This window comes from Mesoplodon bidens (genome assembly GCF_964165515.1).
Source record: "Mesoplodon bidens genome assembly, chromosome: 17".
NCBI classification, from domain to species: domain Eukaryota; kingdom Metazoa; phylum Chordata; class Mammalia; order Artiodactyla; family Ziphiidae; genus Mesoplodon; species Mesoplodon bidens.
Genome location: NC_138174.1, coordinates 46,872,049 through 46,899,474, shown reverse-complemented (window position 1 = coordinate 46,899,474; position 27,426 = coordinate 46,872,049). Strand labels below are relative to the sequence as shown.

General features: G+C 39.1%; 1 protein-coding gene across 2 annotated transcripts in view; it reads left to right on the top strand.

Moving 5' to 3' along the window:
* KLF12 (KLF transcription factor 12) overlaps positions 1-27,426 on the top strand; it is a 452,957-nt gene that overhangs the window by 410,429 nt on the left and 15,102 nt on the right. For both annotated transcript variants that reach the window (XM_081214998.1, XM_081214999.1), the window contains exon 7: positions 15,868-16,025. In XM_081214998.1, coding sequence (XP_081071124.1) covers positions 15,868-16,025 — 158 coding nt within the window. The remainder of the gene's footprint in view (positions 1-15,867; positions 16,026-27,426) is intronic.

Sequence of the window (27,426 nt, the reverse complement as noted above, 5' to 3'; positions counted from 1 at the left end):
AAGATAATAATATAAACTTATTGATCACAAAACTTTAATTTAGAAGTCTGCATATTAAAATGCAGATTCAAATTTCACATGTTTTTCTCCATTTTTAAAACCAGCATGTTCTGGGTTTTTTTGTTTTGTTTTGTTTTCCTCGTGTACCACGAGTACTTGACCTAGTTCAGAAAGAACTTTATAAGACATACATTTAAGAATGACTTTATAGGGCTTCCCTGGTGGCGCAGTGGTTGAGAGTCTGCCTGCCGATGCAGGGGACACAGGTTCGTGCCCCGGTCTGGGAAGATCCCACATGCCGCGGAGTGGCTAGGCCCATGAGCCATGGCCGCTGAGCCTGCGCGTCCGGAGCCTGTGCTCTGCAACGGGAGAGGCCACAACAGTGAGAGGCCTGCATACCGCAAAAAAAAAAAAAAAAGAATGACTTTATAAAGTTAAAACTATATTCTTTTGGGTTGGGAGTTGTATAAATAAAGTGGAGAATAAACACACCAGATTTTAGGCTATTGTGGCTGAGTTTCCTGGTAGCCAAAGCAAAAAAGTAAATAGAGTGGGTATTTTACTTCTAACTATCTGATGAAAAAAATATATATACATCAGTGTTACCAAGCACATTTTCTTCCATACCAAATAAAAATTATAACATAGCTCTTTCTCTTTTTCTCCAATGTCATTGGAGAGTGAAAGAGTCCTAGCTTGAGGGATCAGGAAACAGTGTCTGGTTCCACCTCTGCTACTGTTAGCTGTATGGGCTTGGCATAGGTTAGTTTAATTAATTTTCTGAGCCTTGGTTTCCTCATCTTCTAAATGTCTTTCAAATATGAATTTGGGTCACAGTAATATACCTTCTAACTTTTCCAACATTAATTTGGCAAAGTATTCAAAGATTAAGTTGAGTTTTCAAGACAGAAATAAAAAACAGGTAAAATATTCCCTCCGTTAGATGGGAAGATTTTTGGTTTTCTCCAAAATTCAAATACAGCCACATTTTATGGTAGGAGAAATGCCTATTTGTGGCACCAGATAGCCCTTCTGGTCAACAAAAACTCAAGTGGGACATTACTAATGAGTTCTACTTGGCCTTGTTATTTTTTTTCTTTTTTAAATTTTAGATGTTTTTCCAAAAATTCAAGTGAATGGTAACCAAATTATTTCAGATAATAGTCACTTTTAGGTAAGAATGGCTAATGATACATTTTTTTTTGAATTTTTAATTTTTTTTATTTTTTTATACAGCAGATTCTTATTAGTTGTCCATTTTATACATATTAGTGTATATATGTCAATCCCAGTCTCCCAATTCATCCCACCATACACCCCCTCCACCACTTTCCCCCCTTGGTGTCCATACATTTGTTCTCTACATCTGTGTCTCTATCTCTGCCCTGCAAACTGGTTCATCTGTACCATTTTTCTAGTTTCCACATATATGCATTAATATACGATATTTGTTTTTCTCTTTCTGACTTACTTCACTCATCATGACACTCTCTAGATCCATCCACGTCTCTACAAATGACCCAATTTCATTCCTTTTATGGCTGAATAATATTCCATTGTATATATGTACCATATCTTCATTATCCATTCATCTCTTGATGGGCATTCAGGTTGCCTCAATGAACTGGCTATTGTAAATAGTGCTGCAGTGATCATTGGGGTGCATGTGTCTTTTTGAATTATGGTTTTCTCTGGGTATATGCCCAGTAGTAGGATTGCTGGGTCATATGGTAATTCTATTTTTACTTTTTAAGGAACCTCCATACTGTTTTCCATAGTGGCTGTATCAATTTACCTTCCCACCAACAGTGCAACAGTGTTCCCTTTTCTCCACACCCTCTCCAGCACTTATTGTTTGTAGATTTTCTGATGATGCCCATTCTAACTAGTGTGAGGTGAAACCTCACTGTAGTTTTGATTTGCATTTCTCTAATAATTAGTGCTGCTGAGCAGCTTTTCATGTGCTTCTTAGCCATCTGTATGTCTTCTTTGGAGAAATGTCTATTTAGGTCTTCTGCCCATTTTTGGATTGGGTTGTTTGTTTCTATAATATTGAGCTGCATGAGCTATTTGTATATTTTGGAGATTAATCCTTTGTCCGTTGATTCATTTGCAAATATTTTCTCCCATTCTGAGGGTTGTCTTTTCATCTTGTTTGTAGTTTCCTTTGCTTTGCAAAAGCTTTTAAGTTTCATTAGATCCCATTTGTTTATTTTTCTTTTTATTTCCATTACTCTAGGAGGTGGATCAAAAAAGATCTTGCTGTGATTTATGTCAAAAAGTGTTCTTCCTATGTTTTCCTCTAGGAGTTTTATAGTGTCTGGTCTTCCATGTAGGTCTCTAATCCATTTTGAGTTTATTTTTGTGTATGTGTTAGGGAGTGTTCTAATTTCATTCTTTTACATGTAGCTGTCCAGTTTTCCCAGCACCACTTATTGAAGACACTGTCTTTTCTCCATTGTATATCCTTGCCTCCTTTGTCATAGATTAGTTGACCATAGGTGTGTGGGTTTATCTCTGGGCTTTCTATACTGCTCCATTGATCTGTGTTTTTGTGCCAGTACCATATTGTCTTGATTACTGTAGCTTTGTAGTATATTCTGAAGTCAGGGAGTCTGATTCCTCCAGCTCAGTTTTTTTCCCTCAAGACTGCTTTGGCTATTCAGGGTCTTGTGTCTCCATACAACTTTTAAGATTTTTTGTTCTAGTTCTGTAAAAAATGCCATTGGTAATTGGTTAGGGATTGCACTGAATCTGTAGATTGCTTTGGGTAGTATAGTCATTTCACAATATTGATTCTTCCAATCCAAGAACACGGCATATCTCTCCATCTGTTTATATCATCTTTAATTTCTTTCATTAGTGTCTTACAGTTTTCTGCATACAGGTCTTTTGTCTTCCTAGGTAGGTTTATTTCTAGGTATTTTATTCTTTTTGTTGCAGTGGTAAATGGAAGTGTTTCCTTAATTTCTTTTTCAGATTTTTCATCATTAGTGTGTAGGAATGCAAGAGATTTCTGTGCATTAATTTTGTATCCTGCAACTTTACCAAATTCATTGTTTAGCTCTAGTAGTTTTCTGGTGGCATCTTTAGGATTCTCTATGTATAGTATCAAGTCATCTGCAAACAGTGACAGTTTTACTTCTTCTTTTCCAATTTGTGTTTCTTTTATTTCTCTTTCTTCTCTGATTGCTGTGGCTAGGACTTCCAAAACTATGTTGAATAATAGTGGTGAGAGTGGACATCCTTGTATTGTTCCTGATCTTAGAGGAAATGCTTCCAGTTTTTCACCATTGAGAATGATGTTTGCTGTGGGTTTGTTGTATATGGCCTTTATTATGTTGACATAGGTTCCCTCTATGCCCACTTTCTGGAGGGTTTTTTATCATAAATGGGTGTTGAATTTTGTCAAAAGCTTTTTCTGCATCTATTGAGATGATCATGTGGTTTTTATTCTACAGTTTGTTAATATGGTGTATCACATTTATTGATTTGCATACACTGAAGAATCCTTGCATCCCTGGGATAAATCCCACTTGATCATGGTGTATGATCCTTTTAATGTGTTGTTGGATTCTGTTTGCTACTATTTTGCTGAGGATTTTTGCATCTATATTCATCAGTGATATTGGTCGGTAATTTCCTTTTTTTGTGGTACCTTTGTCTGGTTTTGGTATCCGGGTGCTGGTGGCCTCATAGAATGAGTTTGAGAGTGTTCCTTCCTCTGCAGTTTTTTGGAAGAGTTTGAGAAGGATAAGTGTTAGCTCTTCTCTAAATGTTTGATAGAATTCACCTGTGAAGCCATCTGGTCCTGGACTTTTTTTTATTGGAAGACTTAATCACAATTTCAATTTCATTACTTGTGATTTGTCTGTTCCTATTTTCTATTTCTTCCTGGTTCAGTCTTGGAAGGTTATACCTTTCTAAGAATTTGTCCATTTCTTCCAGGTTGTCCATTTTATTGGCATAGAGTTGCTTGTAGTAGTCTCTTAGGATGCTTTGTATTTCTGCGGTGTCTGTTGTAATGTCTCCTTTTTCATTTCTAATTTTATTGAGTCCTCTCCCTCTTTTTCTTGATGAGTATGGCTAATGGTTTATCAACTTTGTTTATCTTCTCAAAGAACCAGCTTTTAGTTTTATTGATCTTTGCTATTGTTTTCTTTGTTTCTATTTCATTTATTTCTGCTCTGATCTTTATGATTTCTTCCCTTCTATTAACTTTGGGTTTTGTTTGTTCTTCTTTGTCTAGTTCCTTTATGTGTAAGGTTAGATTGTTTATTTGAATTTTCTTGTTTCTTGAGGTAGACTTGTATTGCTATAAACTTCCCTCTTAGAACTGCCTTTGCTGCATCCCATAGGTTTTGGATCATCCTGTTTTCATTGTCATTTGTCTCTAGATATTTTTTTGATTTCCTTTGATTTCTCCAGTGATCTCTTGGTTGTTTAATAATGTATTGTTTAGACTCCATGTGTTTGTGTTTTTAGGCTATTTTTTCCCCTGTAATTTATTTCTAATCTCATAACGCTGTGGTGGGAAAAGATGCCTGATATGATTTCAGTTTTCTTAAAATTACTCAGGCTTGATTTGTGACCCAAGATGTGATCTATCCTGGAGAAGGTGCCATTTGCACTTGAGAAGAAAGTGTAATCTGCTGTTTTCAGATGGCATGTCCTATAAATATCAATTAAATCTATCTGGTCTATTGTGTCATTTAAAGCTTGTGTTTCCGTATTAATTTTCTGTCTGGATGATCTGTCCATTGATGTAAGTGAGGTGTTAAAGTCCCCCACTATTATTGTGTTATTGTCGATTTCCTCTTTTATAGCTGTTAGCATTTGCCTTATGTATTGAGGTGCTCCTATGTTGGGTGCATATAAGATACAATTGTTATGTCTTCTTCTTGGATTGATCCCTTGATCATTATGTAGTGTCCTTCCTTTTCTCTTGTAACATTCTTTAACTTAAAGTCTATTTTATCTGATATGAGTATTGCTACTCTAGCTTTCTTTTGATTTCCATTTGCATGGAATATCTTTTTCCATCCCCTCACTTTCAGTCTGTATGTGTCCCTAGGTCTGAAGTGGGTCTTTTGTAGACCGCATATATATGGGTCTTGTTTGTTTATCCATTCAGTGAGCCTGTGTCTTTTGGTTCGTGCATTTAATCCATTCATGTTTAAGGTAATTATCGATATGTATGTTCCTATTACCATTTTCTTAATTGTTTTGGATTTGTTCTTGTAGGTCCTTTTCTTCTCTTGTGTCTCCCACTTAGAGAAGTTCCTTTAGCATTTGTTGTAGAGCTGGTTTTGTGGTGCTGAATTCTCTTAGCTTTTGCTTGTCTGTAAAGCTTTTGATTTCTCTGTCAAATCTGAATGAGATCCTTGCTGGGTAGAGTAATCTTGGTTGTAGGTTCTTCCCTTTCATCACTTTAAATATATCATGCCACTCCCTTCTGGCTTGTAGGGTTTCTGCTGAGAAATCAGCTGTTAACCTTATGGGAGTTCCCTTGTATGTTATTTGTTGTTTTTCCCTTGTTGCTTTCAATAATTTTTCTTTGTCTTTAATATTTGTCAATTTGATTACTGTGTGTCTCAGCGTGTTTCTCCTTGGGTTTGTCCTGCCTGGGACTCTCTGCGCTTCCTGGACTTGGGTGGATATTTCCTTTCCCACGTTAGGGAAGTTTTCAACTATAATCTCTTCAAATATTTTCTCTGGTCCTTTCTCTCTCTCTTCTCCTTCTGGAACCCCATAATGTGAATGTTGTGTTTAATGTTTTCCCAGAGGTCTCTTAGGCTGTCTTCATTTCTTTTCATTCTTTCTTCTTTATTCTGTTCTGTGGCAGTGAATTCCACCTTTCTGTCTTCCAGGTCACTTATCTGTTCTTCTGCCTCAGTTATTCTGATGTTGATTCCTTCTAGCGTATTTTTCATTTCAGTTATTGTATTGTTCATCTCTGTTTGTTTGTTCTTTAATTCTTCTAGGTCTTTGTTAAGCATTTCTTGCATCTTCTCGATCTTTGCTTCCATTCTTTTTCTGTGGTCCTGGATCATCTTCACTATCATTATTCTGAATTCTTTTTCTGGAAGGTTTCCTATCTCCACTTCATTTAGTTGTTTTTCTGGGGTTTTATCTTGTTCCTTCATCTGGTACATAGCCCTCTGCCTTTTCATCTTGTCTATCTTTCTGTGATTGTGGTTTTTGTTCCACAGGCTGCAGGATTGTAGTTCTTCTTGCTTCTGCTGTCTGCCCTCTGCTGGATGACGCTATCTAAGAGGCTTGTGCAAGCTTCCTGATGAGAGGGACTGGTGGTGGGTAGAGCTGGCTGCTGCTCTGGTGGGCAGAGCTCAGTAAACTTTAGTCCATTTGTCTTCTGATGGGTGGGGCTGGGTTCCCTCCCTGCTGGTTCTTTGGCCTGAGATGACCCAACACTGGAGCCTACCCGGGCTCTTTTGTGGGGCTGACGGCAGACTCTGGGAGGGCTCATGCCAAGGAATACTTCCCAGGACTTCTGCTGCCAGTGTCCTTGTCCTCATGGTGAGCCACAGCCACCCCCTGCCTCTGCAGGAGACCCTCCAACACTAGCAGGTAGGTCTGGTTCAGTCTCCATTGGGGTCACTGCTCCTTCCCCTGGGTCCTGATGCGCACAGTACTTCATGTGTGCCCTCCAAGAATGGAGTCTCTGTTTCCCCCAGTCCTGTCAAAGTCCTGCAATAAAGTCCCGCTAGCCTTCAAAGTCTGATTCTTTAGGAATTCCTCCTGTTGCCGGACCCCCAGGATGGGAAGCCTGATGTGGGGCTCAGAAGCAGTCCAGTGAGTGGACTTATGTGGTATAAATGTTCTACAGTTTGTGAGTCACCCACCCGGCAGTTATGGGATTTGCTTTTATTGTGATTGTGCCCCTCCTACCATCTCACTGTGGCTTCACCTTTGTCTTTGGATGTGGGGTATCTTTTTTGGTGAGTTCCAGTGTCTTCCTGTCGATGATTGTTCAGCAGCTAGTTGTGATTCCGGTGCTCTCACAAGAGGGAATGAGCTCAAGTCCTTCTACTCCGCCATCTTGAACCAATCTGGCCTTGTTATTTATATATACCTGTATTGAGCAATTAAAAACTGTTTCAATAATTTATGTAAGTACCAGATAGTTATCTGATATAACTTCAGTGCTCTTTAATAAAACAAATCTCTAGTGGAACATAGACCTGGTTAATGACAAACATAAAATAGATGGAGGCTGTGTGGATGGTCATTTAAAAAGTTTATTTATGGTTCCCTTACAATATCTCATTAGAACTGTATATTTGGAACAATTTATATATGTTTTAATATTTAAGACACAGAGTCTTATTATATACTGTCCTTGCCTAGGGTATATCCAAACAACTACCTTAAGACTGAATCTGCCTTATAAGAAGATCCTTCTGATATGGAAAAATTAACCTGTTTATATCAAATTCTGCCCTAGAGCAGTGTTATGGTGAGACTCCAGTGTGTGCCCCTGGGAACGTCCTCATGAGGTAGACTGTGTTTCCCAAGTTCCTTTCTCTCTTCCTTTCCCATCACCCTTTCCAGCATCTACTGATATGCCAGCTTCTAGAGAGGCATGCATGTGACCACATCTTCATTTTTAAGGAGTTTAAAGTTTATCTTTAATGAAATAAGGAGAACTTATTTTTCTAACTTAGCACAATTCTAGAGGGTCTCAAAATCAGATGGGTTCAAGGGCCACACCAATAAAATAAATGCATAGTGCTGTCCTTATAAGGCAACAGGGAGTTGTAGGGCTCATGCCAACCTGAGGAGGACAGCGTCTGCCTTAAAGGCATTCTGATTAATTAATTCCGTTCAGACCTAGAAAGTATTTTTTTTAGGTTTAAATGATCCATCAAGCTATATCTCCTGGCATGAAACATAATTTAAACCCCAACGTTCCCTAAAGAAATTCTGTGGAAACGTTCTTCTGAATATTTCAGTAGGTTATATGTCTTCTGTTCCATGTCCAGTGTAATTCAGAAATCCACACTTGTGGGAATTCCCTGGCATCCAATGGTTAGGACGCCATGCTTTCACTGCTGTGGACCCAGGTTTGATCCCTGTTTGGGGAACTAAGATCCCACAAGCCGCAAGGTACAGCCAAAAAAAAAAAGAAATCCGCACTTGTTTCAGGACCCTTGTTCCATTCGGCATTATGAATTGATTTTGTGGGGAAAAGTCTTTACAATGCCTACAGTGTTCCCCCAAAAGAAACTTTTGAATAGATATCGCATATCTTAAATGGATCTTTTTTGTTAACAAATAATCCTCTCTCAACTTGTAATATCAATTCATCATAAAAGTTTGATAGTATAAGCAATCACAGCAAATGCCATTAATGATTCATTTTTGTCTGTTTATCTATTTTACTTTTTGCTTGCACAGCTTATGATTTTACTTATTTGCTAAAATATGATGAATCAGGAAAACAGCAGAGCCTGTAACAGTTCTGAGTATTTTAGTGGTCCTAGATAGTAATGAAAAATACTTAGTATCAGCTGTTATTTTTAAGGAAAATCATGATATACTATGAATCTATCTGCAGACCCACCTAAAAAAACTTCGTTGGTAAACCCATTATATTTTAATTAGTAGGAGATTTCATATATTAGAATAATAATTAGAAATACACTTTGACACGTTCTATTCATATGAAAAAGTGTCAAATTCTAGTGGAATGTATGCCAGGATTGAGCTTTGGGACATGTTTCAGCAAATGTATTACTCTTGATTTATACATTTTGTGAAATGGATTTATTTTTATTGAATCCAGATTTCAATGTAAAGTGGTGTATAATGTTTTAGTCACAGCTTCTGGAGAGATTGGCAACTACTAATCTTACAATTTCAAATCTGCTCAAAAATCATTTTCTGTAGGAAACTATGGGCAGGAATGAAAGAGGTGCATCTGTGAATCAGTGAATCTGTGCTGCCTTGGAATGTAGCTTCTGGGGACTGGAGGGTGAATGCATCTAACGCCTTTTCCCCAATTCATGTCATAGAAAAGGCACCGACATGGTTTGATAGAAGCTAGATAGAGTCTGTGATAGTATGGAAGAGAAATATAAAGATCCCTGCTTCTGAGAGCCATCTGCTGGCTAAGAGAAAGCCGGCAAAAAACCCACAAATGTCTGGCTTGTCCGCGTGAATAGAATCTCAGTTACTAAGATTTATGTAACTCCGGTTTAACTGAAATTCTCGTCAATTCTTTTTTTGGCATGTGGCCTCGATTTTTTTTTTTTGTATATTTATTGGAGTATAACTGCTTTACAATGTTGTGTTAGTTTCTGCTGTACAACAAAGTGAATCAGCTATATGTATACATATATCCCCATATCCCCTCCCTCTTGAGCCTCCCTCCCACCCTCCCCATCCCACCCCTCTAGGTCTTCACAAAGCATCGAGTTGATCTCCCTGTGCTATGCAGCAGGTTTCCACTAGCCATCCATTTTAATTTGGAAGTGTATATATGTCAATGCTACTCTCTCACTTCGTCCCAGCTTCCCCGTCCCCCGCTGTGTCCTCAAGTCTGTTCTCTACGTCTGTGTCTTTATTTCTGCCAAGCCACTAGGTTCATCAGTACCGTTTTTTCAGATTCCATATATATGTATTAGCATATGGTATTTGTTTTTCTCTTTCTGACTTACTTCACTCTGTATGACAGACTCTAGGTCCATCCACCTCATTAAAAATAACTCAATTTCATTCCTTTTTATGGCTGAGTAGTATTCCATTGTATATATGTGCCACATCTTCTTTATCCATTCATCTGTCGATGGACATTTAGGTTGCTTCCATGTCCTGGCTATTGTAAATAGTGCTGCAATGAACATTGTGGTACATGTAGCTTTTTGAATTATGTTTTTTTCAGGGTATGTGCCCAGTAGTGGGATTGCTTGGTCATACGGTAATTCTATTTTTAGTTTTTTAAGGAACCTCCATACTGTTCTCCATAGTGGTTGTATCAATTTACCTTCCCACCACCAGTGCAGGAAGGTTCCCTTTTCTCCACACCCTCTCCAGCATTTATTGTTTCTAGACTTTTTGATGGCGTGGGCTCGATATTTCATTCTCAACATGGTGTTTGATTTACTAACAAGGAAGTAGTTCTTGCTTCCATCTCTTCTGTGGCAGAAGCTGATTCAGAATTCCCATAGGTGATATTTATGTCCTGTTGAAAACGATTTTAAAGCAAACTTTGGAAAACAGTACAAAATATACTCTTAAAACTGAATGTTCCCCCTTCCCTTAAGGTAACTCTGTCATGCAACCAACTCTAAATGCTTTTTGGTACAATTGTAAATAAGCTAAAATGGCAGGGAAGGAGCTAGTTCTGTGGTCTTGATGGTCAAGGAAGACTTAATCGCTTACCACTGCCAAACTCAGTCTTCTAAAAACATGTCCCTGGAAAGAAATACATATTTTACAACAACCTTAAGACAGTATTTTTTAAGGTAGATTAATAGTAAGTAATTATACTGAGTACCTCTACTGGCAGTATTAATAAAACAGTTTACCTTAAAATTCTCAAGAGAAAAGTATATTATAGCAGGCTATATTTAAGAATGCTTTTATGTGCTGTTGTTTTCTATAATAGGATTAGAGGGGAAATTTAAATGATACAGATTATTTTGTTGCTTTTTCATATTGTGTTATATGCTGGTTTATATTCCTGTTTACGTGAGTCCATAGAACATATTAACTAGGATTGGGTTCTGGAGTCAATCAACCACTTGGGTTCAAATCCTGGTGTGGTCACCAACTTTGTTTTGGCCTCGGTCTTAACCTCTGTTTGCCTCAGTTTCCTCATCTGTAAACTAGAGGTACTAATAATGTTGACCTTCGTGAGTTGCTTTAAGCTTAAAGCATCTAGAGCAGTGCCTGGCACATGCTAAGCATTCTGTAAATGTCAGCCGTCCTGGTTATCCTCAGCCATCCTCCTTGACGTTCTGTTGAGATGATATATGTGAATTTGCTGAAGCACCTTCTATCCCTCTGTTTTCTGCTCTTGTTTTAAATTTTAGGATGCGTGTGTCCTCCCTTCCCAGCCTTAAACGAATGTCCTGGCTTTTTTTTTTTTTTCTAACTCCTATAGAAACTCCAATTTCAGTGAAGGGTGTCTCATCACACTCAGGTCACACGTGACAAATGGCCTTTTATTACATGCTGATTACAGTTAACCTTCATTTCTTTCATGGCAGCCGTGTGGTGCCTTCTATTTAAATAGAGCTGTTCCTGGATATGACTTTTCGAGCCTCTCTGGGTTTAATTCTAATTTAACTTGCCATTCCAAGTGGGACTGTTGTGTAACTGAAGGCGTGATGCCCTCATTTGTTTTCTCTACGTCTAATTATTACAACGCAGTGCCTGTGAGGCCCCCTCGGGCATTCGTTCACTTTTCTAAATGGTGGAACCTTCTGGGGAAGGGAATGGGCCTTTAGTGATTGTTCTTTTGAACTGCACAGATATGTTTATTAGTGCAGTGTCTGGGAACACACTAGCAACTCTTTTACCCTGACCATTTTCATCATACCGGGCTTATTACCAAGGATTATTGGAAGAATCCTCTGCTGGCGTAGGCAGTAGTTTCTTGCGCATTTCCATTCTTCAGAACAAGGCCAACTTTTGAAGCACACAAGTCAGTGTGTGTGCCTTTGAGGATACCTGAAGTGCTTTGGAAACGAAAGGCACATGGCTTTCAGAAAACATAGGAAGGGCAGAACAGAGACACCCAACATGTAATTATAGCTGTTCTGTTACCAAATACCGGGCTTTTGAGCCCCAGAGTGAGATGGGGCAGGATGAGTTAGAATCATTCCTTCACCCTTTCGCACTCACCTAGATGCTTACCTAGGATCAAAGGGAAGCTTTTTCTTTCATTCACCATTGTCTTATACGTGTTCAGAGGGATCTCAGCAGTCTCCCACTGAGGATTTTAATTGTAAGCCATGCTTTAGAATGCCATTCTCTTGAACTTAGAGCAAAGAACCAAGGCACTTATATGTACATGTGGTTTTAATGGTTACCCAGAATCCCAGATATTCAGTAGCCACTTTGTATACTATAGCATTTAAAACATGAAATTTAGGGAAATGAGAGTAAGAATGAGGAATTGAGTGACCATTATTGGAAGATTTGCAGTCAAAGGATCCTGGTAAGGATTAATTAACCAATTAAAGATTCATTAATTAGTTGATTATATTAAATTAAAAATCAGGAATACCTGACTTAATACACTCTTCCATTCATCCATCTATTCATTCATTCTATTTAGCAAACATTTCTTATATGCCCACAATGTTCTGGGCTCCAGAGACACAAAAATACTTGGTACCAGCACCGTGACTATCAGATTTCCTGCCATGGACTTGGCATGGCCAAACATGCAACACACAATTGTCTTCCACCTACAGTGCCCCCTAACTGTAGGATCATGCCGTGGGCCCCAGTACAGCAGCAGTCCTCTGTGGAGTTGGGTTGTCCTCTCCTCTTCCTGTGTTCTTTAAGCTCTTCTGCACTTTTTATTCTTTTTCACTTCAGCCCCACTTACCTTCCTGCCTTTCCACAAAGAGATCAAAATAAGTTCTGAAAGGTACAGGCTAGCCTAAGTTTCTTTGATGTCTTCTGAGGATGTCTCTACCAGTTAAAAAGGGGAACCAGGGAAGATTTTACCCACTGAATATCATTTTAAAGCTAGTTTTTGCTGGGTCCAGCTATTCATTGCACATAACTTTTTAAACGTTATTTTTATCATCATCATCATCTTTACGCAGATACCTTTAGGTGGTGGTACTTCATAATGTCCTAAAACATTTCACTTTAAAATGAGGAAAACCAGGGTATGAAGTTTTGTAGAACATTAAGGCCATCCACCTAACCTGTCTTCATTTAATGTAAATTCAGAAATCTGAGTGCAGTATTTTTTTTTTTCTTTTTTGCGGTACACGGGCCTCTCACTGTTGTGGCCTCTCCCATTGCGGAGCACAGGCTCCGGACGCGCAGGCTCAGCGGCCATGGCTCACGGGCCTAGCAGCTCCGTGGCACGTGGGATCTTCCCGGACCGGGGCACGAACCCGTGTCCCCTGCATCGGCAGGCAGACTCTCAACCACTGCACCACCAGGGAAGCTCTGAGTGCAGTAATTTTATACCATTCTATAGCCCTTACTTCCCCTTCTCTGCCTGCCATGTAGTTCAGTAGTTGATTGACTATATAGCAGCATTACTTCAGTCCCTTAAAGACCTACTTAGTAGTTACTCAGTTTTTTATTTCAGATTTATGTTTCACTTTTCTCTGTATACATGTATACATAGCAAGATAAATAGCTAAAGTCAACTATGGGCAAACAATATGTGTGTGTGATTATGCTTAGTTACATTTAGACTTCTGCATACTAGTGTGTAGAAATTATTGTACAAAACAAAGCGTTCTTACTATAGACTTTAAGTTATAATTTGAAGGAAACAAATACCATATCATATTCTCAATTTGAAAGATGTCAAACATACCACAACGTGAAAGTTTCTATTTTTGAGGGCCCCCAGTGACAAGGTCCATATTTGTTTTTATGACTAGATATTCAAGAAGTGAATTACTGTTGCCCTATTATCACACACACACAGTCTTAATTATTTGCAAAAATCACAGCCTATGCCAGAACATATCTTGTTAGGAGTGACTAAAGCTGTTCTCTCACGGGCAGACCTGTCACACTATTTTGACTCTTTTCACAATAGGCTCCAATCCCTACAACTGAGTCAGTGGTGTGGAAAACCACAAATCCATATTGAGTGATAAGAAGGCTGAAAAAGTGTCTTAGCTGTCCCGTATGTTCTTCCTTCAACTACTAGAAACCTTGCACAAAACTGTTTAAGATACTAGTAGATAAACATCATTTATATTTGATCTTATCTAATAACATGAAGCTTTGGCTACTGAATCTGTTATTCATACAAGTGAAAAGATGCACTGAAAACCTAAAAGGCGAGTACATGGAAGGAGACATTCAAAACAAGTTCACTGGAGCAATGTCATAGTGAAATATTAGAAATAATTTATATGTCCGTCACCTAGGAAATGGATTTTAAAATGCTGGGATGATATTCTTTGGACTACTCCCGTATTTCATCTGAGTCAAGTATCAACCATCTACAGCCCATGGATCAATTACAGCCCACTATTTGTTTTGTAAATAAAGTTTTATCGGAACATAGCCATACTTGTTTGTTTATATATTTATCTATAGCTACTTTCATGCAACAATTGAAGGGTTGATTTGTTACAACATAGACTGTATGACTCTCAGTCAAAATAAAATATTCACTATCTAGCCCTTTACAGAAACAATTTACCAACTCCTGATCTAGGTTAAAACACCATCTATTGTAAAATACAACATTACTTTATATACCACTAAGAAAGAAAAAAAAATATGTCAAACTATGACAAGCTGTCAAATGTCAGAAGCATCCTGCTTTTAGAGACATTAAAATATTCATCTTAGAATCAATGAATTGTAGTATATAGCATTTCAAATAAACAATACAGTGTATCAGTATGAACAGATCTCAGATCCTTGGTGTCAAATGAACAAAAGTCGAGTGGAGAACAATTTGCAGAATGATGTGAACAGCATATTATTTATATGTCTCTTAAAAAACACCAAACAATATAATGACTTTCCATGAATGCAGATATATATCAGTGAGTATGATTTTAAAGAATTGGAAGAATTTAAAGAAAGCTGATGATAGAGGTTTTCCCTCGGAGGAGAAGGGACCAGGATAATGATATGATAGAAGGGGGGAGGGGTATCTTTATCTGTTGTGTTCAGGTTTTTCAAGGATTGATTTATTAATAGGAATTTTAAACCCCATCAAAGCATGGAAAACCTGGAAGAAAGTAATGTCAAAGTATTAATAGTGGTAGATTTTTTATAATAGGAATATGGGTGATTTCTTTTTTTTAGTGTATTTCACTGTAATTTTCAAGAACTTCATGAATAACTAAAGAAGATGAGTCATGTTCTTCATTTCTATCTCAATCAAAAGACATTAAGGTTGGAAGAAGTACATGTTAATCAGTTACCTGACATTACAAACTAATCCTGTTTTTCTACTGTGGCATTAAGGTTAAACAATGTAAAAGTCAGGGCTAAATCTCATAGTGAAAACTTTTTTTCATAATGTGGTACAGCTAATCTTTCAATACAGTGAACTTTACTCCTCACCGTGAAAAACCACCAACGAGAAAAGTCAAATGTCAGGTGCATTTTACAGAACTGAAATAGCTTGTCATGAGTCATGTTATTGATGTACTGATGTCATTTCTTTCAACCCGACCTTACTTGTTTTGAAATTACGTTGTGATTTTACATGATTGTATATGTTGTCACATGCAATTCAGACCCTCATGTTACTTATTAAATGCATTCATTTTGTCATTTGTCTATGGCAGGTCTTCCTAAAATATTCTCTGTAAGTGTCTTCACAAGTTCAAAACTTTGAGGGATAGTTCTAACACTGCCAGATTATTTCTTTTGATGATAGAGATCTACTCACTCACCACTGCTTTCATTTAGTTTTTGTTTTTGTCATTTTGTTGTTATTTTAAGCATGTCTTTCTCTCCCTAAGAGTGCTTCATCAAAAATAGGTCTAGCGGCCTGCCTTCAAGATTAAGAAATGAAATGTGTCCCAGAAGGTGACAGCGGGAAATGTGGACATGGGACCCTGAGTCTGTATGAAGTTGCAGACTATGAGCCTCAGGTCTCATGGCACTGGAACCAGACAGAGTGCTGTATTGCTCACCATTTAAATCTACTTTTTCTTTTTCCAGTTCAATCTCACCATTTAGTATTGAGAGCACAAGACGCCAGAGAAGGTCTGAATCCCCAGACTCCAGAAAACGGCGTATCCACAGATGTGATTTTGAGGGATGCAACAAAGTGTACACAAAAAGTTCTCACCTGAAGGCTCATCGAAGGACACATACAGGTACAGCTCTGCAGGGCGTCTCACCTGAGGGTCGCTGAGAGTCCAGAAAGGGCCAGCTGCTTGGCTTTGGAGCCATGAGTGTGCTGGAATGTTCTGTGCTCACCCATCATATGTGCATCATATGTTCCTTTCTGAGTGGAGTACATTCCCTCTCTCAGTTGAAAAAAGGCCTAAGCCTTCGTGAAGTTTAGCAAGCGAAGAAGTATTTCTTCTGTGTCTTAAGGACTTTTAAAATAAGAGTATGAACACAGTGGTCTAGTCTTTTTCATAATCAGCGTTGCCACTTAATCGTTGTCTAGTTATTAGGTTTTATTTTTTGCTTTTTGGGGTTTTTTTTGCGGTACGCGGGCCTCTCACTGTTGTGGCCTCTCCCGTTGTGGAGCACAGGCTCCGGACGCGCAGGCTCAGCAGCCATGGCTCACGGGCCCAGCCGCTCCGCGGCATGTGGGATCTTCCCGGACCGGGGCACGAACCCGTGTCCCCTGCATCGGCAGGCGGACTCTCAACCACTGCGCCACCAGGGAAGCCCTAGTTATTAGGTTTTAAAATGTCCACATAACATACCAAACAAGCTGAACAAAATCATTCTCTTAAAGTTATCATTTTCACCACCACTTAGATCATGTTTTTCTCCCCTTGATCTCATCCCTCAAATTGGAACCAAACAGATAAACCCCCCCCAAAAAATGAAATAAGATTGACATATACATAGCACTGTGGGGAGTTTAAAACAATACTTCCACATGATTCCATTTGATTCTCACTGGTATTTTTTTGTATAAGGAGAGGATTTTGCGTATTCACAGTTTGCAAAGAAGGAAATTGAGATCACAAGTGACCCACTGACTTTGTCACCATCCATTCACCCATGCCCCTACCCAGGAAAGAAGGCAGTGACTCTTCACTTAGCTCCCTACCCACCCCATCAATCCTCTACCCTGTGTGTCCCTCACCTGGCATCCCCTGGCTTCCTTGGCTTCTGGATCCCATTGGGTACCATCAATGGGAGGCTCTGGGAAGAGACCAAAAGGTGGAAGGAGGCACCCCCAATTACAGAACCTTTTGGTCAGAAAAGTGACTGGTGACTGGAATGTGTGAACCTCAAAGAAGCAGAGAGAAGAGAGAAATTCATTCACACGCATTCCTGATAGCAACGTGCTATAGAGCCAGTAACTATCCTCGACAGGAATCAGCCTCCAGCACCTGCCTCTATCTGGGAGCTTCACGTGTAATAGACTCCTGTGGGGCTACGTAAATCATGCTCCCATCTCAGATACATTGAGATAGCCACACTGTATAAACTCTCTCTCAGCTGAGGTAGCAAAATCATTTAAATCGTCATTCTTTGCCATTTATTGAGTCATGTTCTTATATCAGATTATTTGAAAGCTGCTTTACAGAGACTTTCATGACTCTGATCGTTAAGATGGGACATCTTTTTGTGTGTGTGATGAAGTTATAGCACGGGATGCTTGCCTGAGTCAGAAAAGCTTTATAGAATCTGGAGTTTACTTCTGCTTATATAATACATTAATACTATTACTATTTCTAAGGGAATTCAACGCAGTGTGAAAACCGTCGCTTCCATCTTTCCTCCCTATTCCCAGTCCTTATCCCTTTTCTACTTACTTCCAAATTCCAAATTCTTTCCAAAGAATTCCAAATTCTTTCCTCTCCACTGATCCAGAGCTTTCCCAGGAGAGGTTTTCATCTATTTCTTTGGCACTATTTTTGAATCAATTTTCTTTCTTTTTGGGGGGGGATCTGAAAAATTAAGCCATTTAATATTTAAGTTAAGTTTTTATTAAAGTTAGTTGATTTACAATGTTGTGTTAGTTTCAGGTGTACAGCAAAGTGATTCCGTTTTTACATATACATATATCTTTTTTTTTCAGATTCTTTTCCCTTAAAGGTTATTACAAAATATTGAGTATAGTTCCCTTGCTATATAGTAGGTCCTTGTTGGTTATCTATTTTACATAGAAGAGTGTGTCTTCGATTTTCTCATTAAGGCCAAGAATGCCTATAAAGACATGAAAGTTGAATAAGCATGTTTCATCTTATCAGTAGACAGTGAACACAAATCAGAGGAGTAAGTATGATCAGCTCATATTACTGACTTCTTATGGGAGCATTTCAGTTAAAGAAAAAAAAGAATGACCTTCTGCAGTGAATCCTTATATATTTTGAGTTACTCCTATTTTCCTTGAACTTTCCAAAATACTTATTATCCCCGCTTTCACACAGGCACCCTCTATTTCATTTATGCAAGTGATGAACAGTGAAAGAGAGGAAAAGGTTTCATGAGGTACTATTAAAGGATTTAATGTTATGGCGCGATAGGATTGGATCTTATAGGTTTTAATATAGATTGTGAAAGTGGGGGAGATGTGATGTATGCATTATAATTCGAAGCAATATAAACCTTTAATGCTGAAGCAGAAGTAATTAGTTTGGCTTATTAATAAGATGAAATCATCGACTCATAGGGTCCGAATGGACCTTATTTGTCACCAAGTCTAGTTCATTTCCTAATTAGAGGGATCCTTGGGTGTCATCTTTCACAGAGAACCAGTCCCTATACTATGCAGTATTCTGCACACTTAACACTTTTTCTTTCATTTGATCCACACAATAACCAGTGTCATTATCTCCTTGGTATGAGTGTGACTCCCGGTCAAGTATTATTTCCCATCTCTCCTTAAATGCCTCGCGTGACAGAGAGCTTTTTCTTGTGCAAGACAAGTTGGGTGACATTTCTGAGGGCGGAGTCTTCATCTCTTACAGCATTGAATTGTCTCGTATGGCGTTGTTTGGCTCCCGTTGTCCAAGGGAATCGCTCCAGCCATCACAGTGTAAATTTCACTTCCGGGACCCTGGTGCCCCTCTCAGCACTGTCATGAACCACTGGTATCTTCATCTCCCCAAACCAGACACCCGCCGTTCTCTCAGCCACGTTTTCCTAGGTATATGCCAACATATCACAGTATCTTTTAAAGTTTTCACACCACAAATTGAGGGAAGAGCTCTTGTTAATGGACGTCTCTTAATAGATGTAAAGATAATGTTAATTCTTTTAGCAGTTGACTCTGTGAGGTCATCTTAATCAAAAACTGCTGAAAACTGGATCTTCCCACCCCCTGTACCTAGAACGGATTTCTTTTCAACTTAAACGTGCAGTGTTGTATTTGTCATTGAACCTGTCCCTCAGATGGTGGCTCCCTTGGGAATAGTGGGTTTCCCGTCACTGAGGTGTTTTGCCCCAGGCTGGATGACCTCTTGTGGGAGATACAGGACAGATCATTACTATGAGGGCTGCACATACCCTTTCAAGTCTGGGAAATAATTATACTGCATCCATTTTATTGACTTGGGCTCATTATTCTAATAAATTGAAAAGATTTTGGAGCTCTCCCTGCCCCCCTTGCTTTTACTTTTTTAGCTTTCTCCTTCAACTTCTCCATTTTTCCAAGTACTAAGTAGAACAGGTTCAAGGAAAAAGCCCTGAGATGTGATGTTGGAGACTTCCATCCAAGTGGGTCTTAATTTATGAACTTAAAGCTAGGAATCCACTTAGTTGTCCTGCTCCAATCCATGTTTCTTGATCTCACAGCTGCATCCAAAAGTCCTTGTGAAATTCCTGTTCCAAAGCCAGATATGCCAAATTCATCCATCCACTTAGCAGAGAAATACTTACTCTGCTCAAGGCAGAGTCTCCTAAACTACCAGTCAAATAACAGTACTTTTAAAAAGAAAGAATGAAATTTGCTTGATTTGCTGCCACTGGTTCAAAGTGAGCCCATACTGGTTTCTGATTTATAATTACATGCAAGATTTCATAACTTCGGGTTCAAAGTAAAATCAACACTAGTTCTATAGGGATTCAGGTTGACTTGCTTTGATTTTAATAAATATCTTCTTAGCCTTACCTTTGCTTCAGGCATATTGCGTAAGTTATTTGTGTGTGACCAGTAATAATGAATGTGAAGTTTGGGATTATAACAGATGACTTATGAGAACTACACACGCGATGGGAGGTGAGCAAGGGACAACAAGACACTTTCTTTGAGAAAGTCACGTTAATTCTACCTTTAACACTTGATCTTTTGTGCTTTATTAGTACATGATCAGTCATCTCTTTAGGACTTATACGTACAGTAAATTAAACATTTGTAGGAGCATGAAAGAGGATCATTTTCTATATATTAACAAGGAATTTAGAGTAAAAAAAAAAAGACGTGCTGAAGAGTACCTTTTAAAAATAATTAAATATCGTTTCATAAATGTGCAGTTTAGATAATAACATAAAGGTTTGACCAAATATTTTTAAATGCCTACTAACACCTGTCTGTGGTAAGTTGTTTAAGTCACGTTCAATAGAAGGAAAAAAATATATCTCGGTCATCTCATCCACCCCTTTGTCAGCAGGTACGTTATTCCTACTCACTGGTCTAAATTGTGTGTTTCCTCTGCATGAAGCAGTGTGCAGTGTATTTAAATGAATATGCAGTGTATTGAAATTAAAGGTCATTTAAATCTGTGCTAAACATAACTACTATGTATTAATACAATGAGTTTCCCTCACTTTAAGAATTTCATTACTTATTAAGTGATCTAAATATGAATTTTAGAAAAAAATGGTTTTATGAGTGTGGTATTGCCGTTTAGAATTCTTATTACTTCTTAAAATGTATGCCATTGTGTTTTCTAAAATGCAGTTCAAGCAAATAACACTCAGGCACCAGTGATTCTTACAACCACTAGATGGCGCACTACAACCAGATGTTGGGTCTAGTCTAAGAGGGTCCAAGGAAGAGTCAGCTAGAACCCTCTAGTGGTACGTTTGACACGGCATGATGATCACTGCTCTGCAGAATATTATAATTTAATGATGAACAAGGAAACGGCAAGATAAAGATTTAAAACCGGATTTTTAAATAAGTAGTTTTGACCTATAAAAATGTTGTTTCAGATGAATCGGAATTTGAAAATTTCAACTTGGTATCCTGCTCTCTAATAAATCTGAGGCTCATTTAGCCAATCTTGTCTAATAGTCATTTGTATTCATATGAAAGCGGTACAGCAAAGTTTTAAAAATTAGTAAATATAGAGCAGCCACATTTCTTATGTCTAGCTTTAGCAAGAATAATTCATATCTGAATTTTACACATCAAGGAAGTTAACTCATATGGATGCTTTAAAATTTTTAACTGATTTTGATTTAAACGTCTCGAAAATATGTCCTTCCCTACCTTTACAAATGAAAGAAATGATGTATTATTTAGCCCTTCCCTTGAGGAATGAAGACTTTGTAAGTAATATCATGTGCTATAATTAATATCAGATAATGACTATGCGTGCACATGCGCGCGCGCACACACACACACCCCAGTCCAAAATGCTTGTGGATTCCATGTTTTTTCACTTTCTTTCTTGTCTCATTACTTCTCATTGCTATTCCTATATTTCTTGCTTCTAATTTGACGTCTTATTTTATTGGATGAGATTCTGAAATGATTTGATGATATCCTACAAAGAAAATCATGAGCTATGTGACAGCTGTGCATCTTGGTGGCCTTTTGTTCACAAGTCTCGGGGTTGCTAGATCTTACCTTCAGGCGAGGGGGTGCTGCTTATACTTTCACATCTATCTTCATTAATTAAATAACTCGTTCCATATAAAGCTCCACGTCAGACCCTCCGTCTAGATTCATTGTTAGATAAAGCACAGGGCTTAGTGATGCCAGGATAATGAATCACTTAAGAACAAACTGACGTTTTTCAAGTAAAACTCCTCAGCAAATAAGCTGTTTGCGGATCTTGGCTAGAGAGCTCACAGATACGCCCCATATTGGTAACGGCGAAGAAATAGGAAACTATCATAGAAATAGCACTAAATTTGAAGTCAGGCGACAGAAATTTGTCTTTGGCCCCTAACTGGCTTGTGAGCTTAGACAAGCTACTTAACTCTATGTATCTCAGGTTTTCTATTTTTTTAACTTTGAACATAAATATAGCAAGTTGTTGCATAATTACCACAGGGGGCCTCATTTTTATATCCCCAGTGAATACAGTGACTAACACATTTTAAGGACCCAGTTCATTATTTGTTGAATTGAAATTGTGTATGTCTGGATATTGATGTGGATATATATTATTAATATGAGCAGTAGGTTCAAGGCAAAAAAGTTTGGATAATTTAATGTATTGTCACAATCAGCTCTAATTATATAATCTCTTTACTTCAGACTCAACTAATTTAATATTTATATAATGCAGAAGAAGTTGGAGTAAAAGTATTATTTTATCAGCCCTTTGTCATCATTTTTATAATGATAGTATAAATAATCTTTTCAAGAACGTATTTTAAATACTTAGTAAAACGTAGTCTTTTATTTGAAAGGACCTATTCATAGACAAATTCGACAAGACAGATATTTACTGAGCATTTTCCATGTCTAAGGCACTATAGATTTTTCTTGAAAAAGGCAGAAAGAGGCAGAACCCCCATCTTCAATGAACTTGTCCATAAGTATACTAGGTAAGATCCATTGAACAGTCACAACGAAGGCCAAGTCTACCAAGTCATATAATAAAGATACAAGCAGAATAACAAAAGAACACCATGAGAGTTGTCTGTTATGGCCAGGGAATTTGGGGACACCTTTCTAAGCTGGGCGTGCAAGGCCCTTCTCATTGGACTCCTTTTCATCTGTCAAACCTCATTTGCTGACCCCATCCCAATTTCTCCCATTCCCCACCCACACAAATGAAGCAACCTCCAAACATGCCCAGCTGTATGGAGTTCATTTGTACATTCTTGCCCCTACCTGAAATGGCCTGCCTGGGCACCTCCATTTTTCCTTCTTGAGTTGGTAAACTTCTATTTATTTTTGGAAACTGCCTCAGTGTCACCTTGTCTGTGAAGCTCTCTGACCACCCTCCTTCCCTAGGCAGGTAGCATTTTTTCCTCCGTGACCCTGGAACACTTGGACGTTTCCTTGTTGCAGCAGCACAGTGGGCAGAGAGGAAAGCGTGTGGGAAACAGTGGAGCAATAGAGACAGGAGGGCATGGTATCTGCTTGGGCGTGAGGGCAGGGGAAGGGAAGACTTTGAAGACAACTGGCGTGCATGGTTAGGAGGAAGGAATGCTGGGAACAGACGTGGAGACCAGCAGTGAGAGAGAACTGCTATTTCCTGAGGACCTGCCAGGTCCCAGGCACAGTGCCCCGCTCTGCTAGTGCTTTACATATTTTAATCGCATCTGTAAATCCCCTGAAAGGTTAGAGCACTTGTCCACGGTCATGGAATGAACAAGGAAGGAGTGGAGCTGAGACGCAGACTCTGGTTTCTCTAGAACCTGTGCTGCTGTCGTTACACCTGGTCTCAGACAAGTTTGCTCATAACCTGCCAGTCTCTCCCACTAGGACCACACTCCATGCAGGTCTAGCTAGCGGTTCCTACCTGTTTAGCGTTGGTCATTAAGGTACTTGGAAGTATCAAGATAGCAAGTGATTGGTAAATGGCCTGTTTTTAAGGTTTTTCATCATAATGTGAACTAATCTTTTTTTGTTTGTTTGTTTTTTGGTTTTGGGGGGGTGGGTTTCGGCCATGCTGTGTGACTTGTGGGATCTTAGTTCCCTGACCAGGGATCAAACCTGGGCCCCCTGCAGTGGAAGCGTGGAGTCCTAACCACTGGACCACCAGGGAATTCCCAGTCTTTCTTGAAAGTCGACTGAAGTTTTGCTTTGTTAGAAAGCCAGTGAGAAGATGAGGACCAGGAGCATTAATAATTAAACTGGAGGTAACAGGACATAAGACAGGGAAACAGAGCAGTAGAAGTTGGTATTGGTGAAAGATGGTGAAACTCTAAAAAGAGGCAGACCATCTTCATGGAGATGAACTGCAGAGGACATTGGGAAGGCAGAACTGGCAAATGTAATAATCGGGTTGGGGCAGGTAGAGAATAACCGATAGGAAAGAGTCCAAGAAATCTCGCCAACTGGACAGATGTATGACTTGATACCTGAACAGATGGGCTTGTCTTTTTCCCAGATATCAAAATAGAAGGAGGAACATGTCTCGTCTAAGTGGTAGATGCTGAATAGCGTTTTGGTCACGTGGGGTTGCTTTCGGGCTGCCAACTGGCAATGTTGTCTCCCCTTCCTTCCGTGGTGCTTGGGAAAGAGACGGAGGTGTAGACGCTTGGGAATCTTTCCTTTATAAGTTGTGGTAGAAGCTGTGGAAACCAAGCAGAACCTATGCAAGTGACAAGATGTCAAAGCCCAAATCTCAGTAAACATTTATGTCAGCGTCCCCAGCCTTTTTGGCACCAGGGACTGGTTTCGTGGAAGATAATTTTTCCACTGACCAGGGCGGGGGACGGTTTGGGGATGATTCAAGCGCATTACACTTATTGTGCACTTTATTTCTATTATTATTATATTGTAATATATAATGAAATAATTACGCAACTCACCATAATGCCGACAGGAGGCGGGGCTTAGGCGGTAATGTGAGGGATGGGGAGCGGCTCCAAATACAGAGGAAGCTTTGCTCGCTCTCCCACCACGCACTTCCCACTGTGCGGCCCGGTTCCTAACAGGCCACGGACCGGTACTGGTTGGGGGTTGGGGACCCCTGATTTATGTGACAGGTAAAGGAAGGCGTCTACAAAAGAAACTGAGGAAAAGGTAACCAGAAACAGGAAGATAAACGTTGTCCCTACATAGAAATATAAACTCAGCCACGTAGAGTATTATCCTGAGACCTTGAACTTTTTACTTCCAGTAAAGTACATTTTTATTATAGGGTATTTTCTTTGTTTGTTTTTTTGTTTTTTTGTGTGTGTTTTTTTGCGGTACGCGGGCCTCTCACTGTTGTGGCCTCTCCCGTTGCGGAGCACAGGCTCCGGACGCGCAGGCTCAGCGGCCATGGCTCACGGGCCCAGCTGCTCCGCGGCATGTGGGATCTTCCCGGACCGGGGCACGAACCTGCGTCCCCTACATCGGCAGGCGGACTCTCAACCACTGCGCCACCAGGGACGCCCTTTAGGGTATTTTTAACTTCATTTACATTTGATTTCTAGAGGAGAGGGGCTAGCCTCTGGGTTAACACAGTGTTTGTCCTGTAAGTACTAGTTCATATTCTCTCAGTCTGCTTGGCCATTTCTGACTGGATATCCTGGTTTACGAAAGCAGTGATTTAAGATGTTGAGAGGCATTGTAGGGTAGTGGTTAGGATTGTGACCTTGGGTGTCAGGCTCCCTGGGTTGAAATCCCTCCTGCATCCACCACATACTAACTCTGGGTGAAGTGGGGTTGGTTACAGCAACTACAGTTAGGGTCGAAGTTAAATGAGTTCAGATCCATAAAACTCTTAGAGCTAAGTGTGGTAGATGGAAGACGCTATATGCTGTAGCAAATATTATTTTTATCAAAGAAATCCTCTATATAATTGCATGAAAAGAAAGACCCACTTGGTCTTGTTTACACATAATGAAAAGGAGAATTAATTCAGTCCAGACAGTTACATAGGGCAGATACTAACATACTGATGACTTGTTTGATTGAATTGACAAGACCAAACGGATCAAACAAATTATAGAATAGATTGGTCTACTTGGCCTATAAAGGAGTTTTATACTTAAAACGTTAGAAAAAATCAGGATCAGGGTCGGCATCCATTTTACCTGCAAATCTTAATTCCTTCCCTAAGAATAACAAATGGGATTTATTTTTAACTTTATGTTATTTATATTTCTTAGCAGAAACAGAAAAACCTTGAATTTCATAATTTAGAATTCAATATCCTTTATTAAGCACCTATCATGTGCCAGGCACATGGCATGTGTATTTCTAAGTTTCACCGTGGGAACAGTGTTCCCATTTTACAGACGGGGAACAGAGTTTCAGAAAGCTTAACTCTCTAGCCTGAGATCCAGTCGCAGATTGGAGACTGAGCCTCATTTGACCGCGCATTCCACTTGATTTCAAAGCCTGTGCTGTTTTCTGCCCCCTTAACACCAGCAAGAAGGAAGGCAGCCTTGTCTACCCCTGGACAAGTCAAGGGCCTTGTAATCTCAGCTCTAGGTTTCTGTTTCCTCATTTTCAAAGGACCTAATTTCCTTCCAGATCTAAAATTCTGTGAACTTTTATGAACTAATGTAACAGAAACCAGAAAACAAGATAGGAATCTTGATTCTGGGGTTTTTTTTCCCCTCATATGCAAATACCATTCCTCAAGTGAAACAGATTGTCACAGCAAATATGTTGAGCCTTGAGTGTAATGAAGCTCATTTGTCAGTGTCTGGGGCCCCCTGACTTTATAAAAGTTAAACAGGGACACATTTCAGAAATGCACTTCTGAACTGAAGAAAATGCCTATGTTTCCTGTTGCCAAAGGTGGTTTTTTTTTTTTTCGGTTGCTTGAGAGAATAATAGAGAGAAGCTGATGTGAGGACATGGGCGTTTTGTTTGACCGGGAGCTTTTGCAAACTGCACATTCCTTTTCTGGTGTTGCTCACACGTCATTTTAATATGAAAGGGCACCTGTCTTTTGTCTCAGGACACATTTACCTTTCAGCGTTTCAGATGGTGAAATGGGAGGTACCCGAAAAAGTTATTTTTGTTTCGTGGGTTTTGGGAATCCATTCAATACCTGATGTTTTCTTTAGACTTTATTATGCCTTCTGCTGGGTAAATGTCATGGAAATGCACTGAGTGACTCTTAATCCTTTTCTTTAACCAAAATTGAAAGAGACAGCCGTTCTCATAATAAATCAGTTTCTTGACTGTTTCAAGAAAAAAACCCTGATGAGAGTTTTCATTTTCCCAGGACACTTAATTAGAATACTTAGAATACTATTTAAATAATGCCTGTGAATACACACACACACACACACACACACACACACACGGGCCAGTGTGCATATGAAACTGTTTCTAACATGAACCCCAAATGAGGAGTTAAAAAGTGTTTTCGAACAAAAATTAACAAACCCTCTTTTTTTGGTATGTTCTCTTTTTAATCTTTGCAGGACTCTTTCACTTTAAAAGAATAGGAGGGCTTGCTATTAGTTTCAGTTAACATTTTTCTTTTTCAGAGGTTTCGTAGTTTAGTTCAGGTTTTATAAAGAACTGAAAGAGGACAGATTGTGCTGAAAAATGGTCCAAATGTGGAAATGGCTTACGGGTTTTTCATGGGACATAGAGACCTTCACTTCAGAATTGAAAGTCTAAAAGTTAATAACTACACCCCAAGGTGAGTGTAGTGTTAAGCTACCAATTACCCAGCTCACGTCCTTTGATTTTTTTCCTATACATTAGCAACTTGATGTCTCGACTTAATCACTTACTAAGACTTATTGGTAAGGACGTATACCACACCATTCCCTATCATT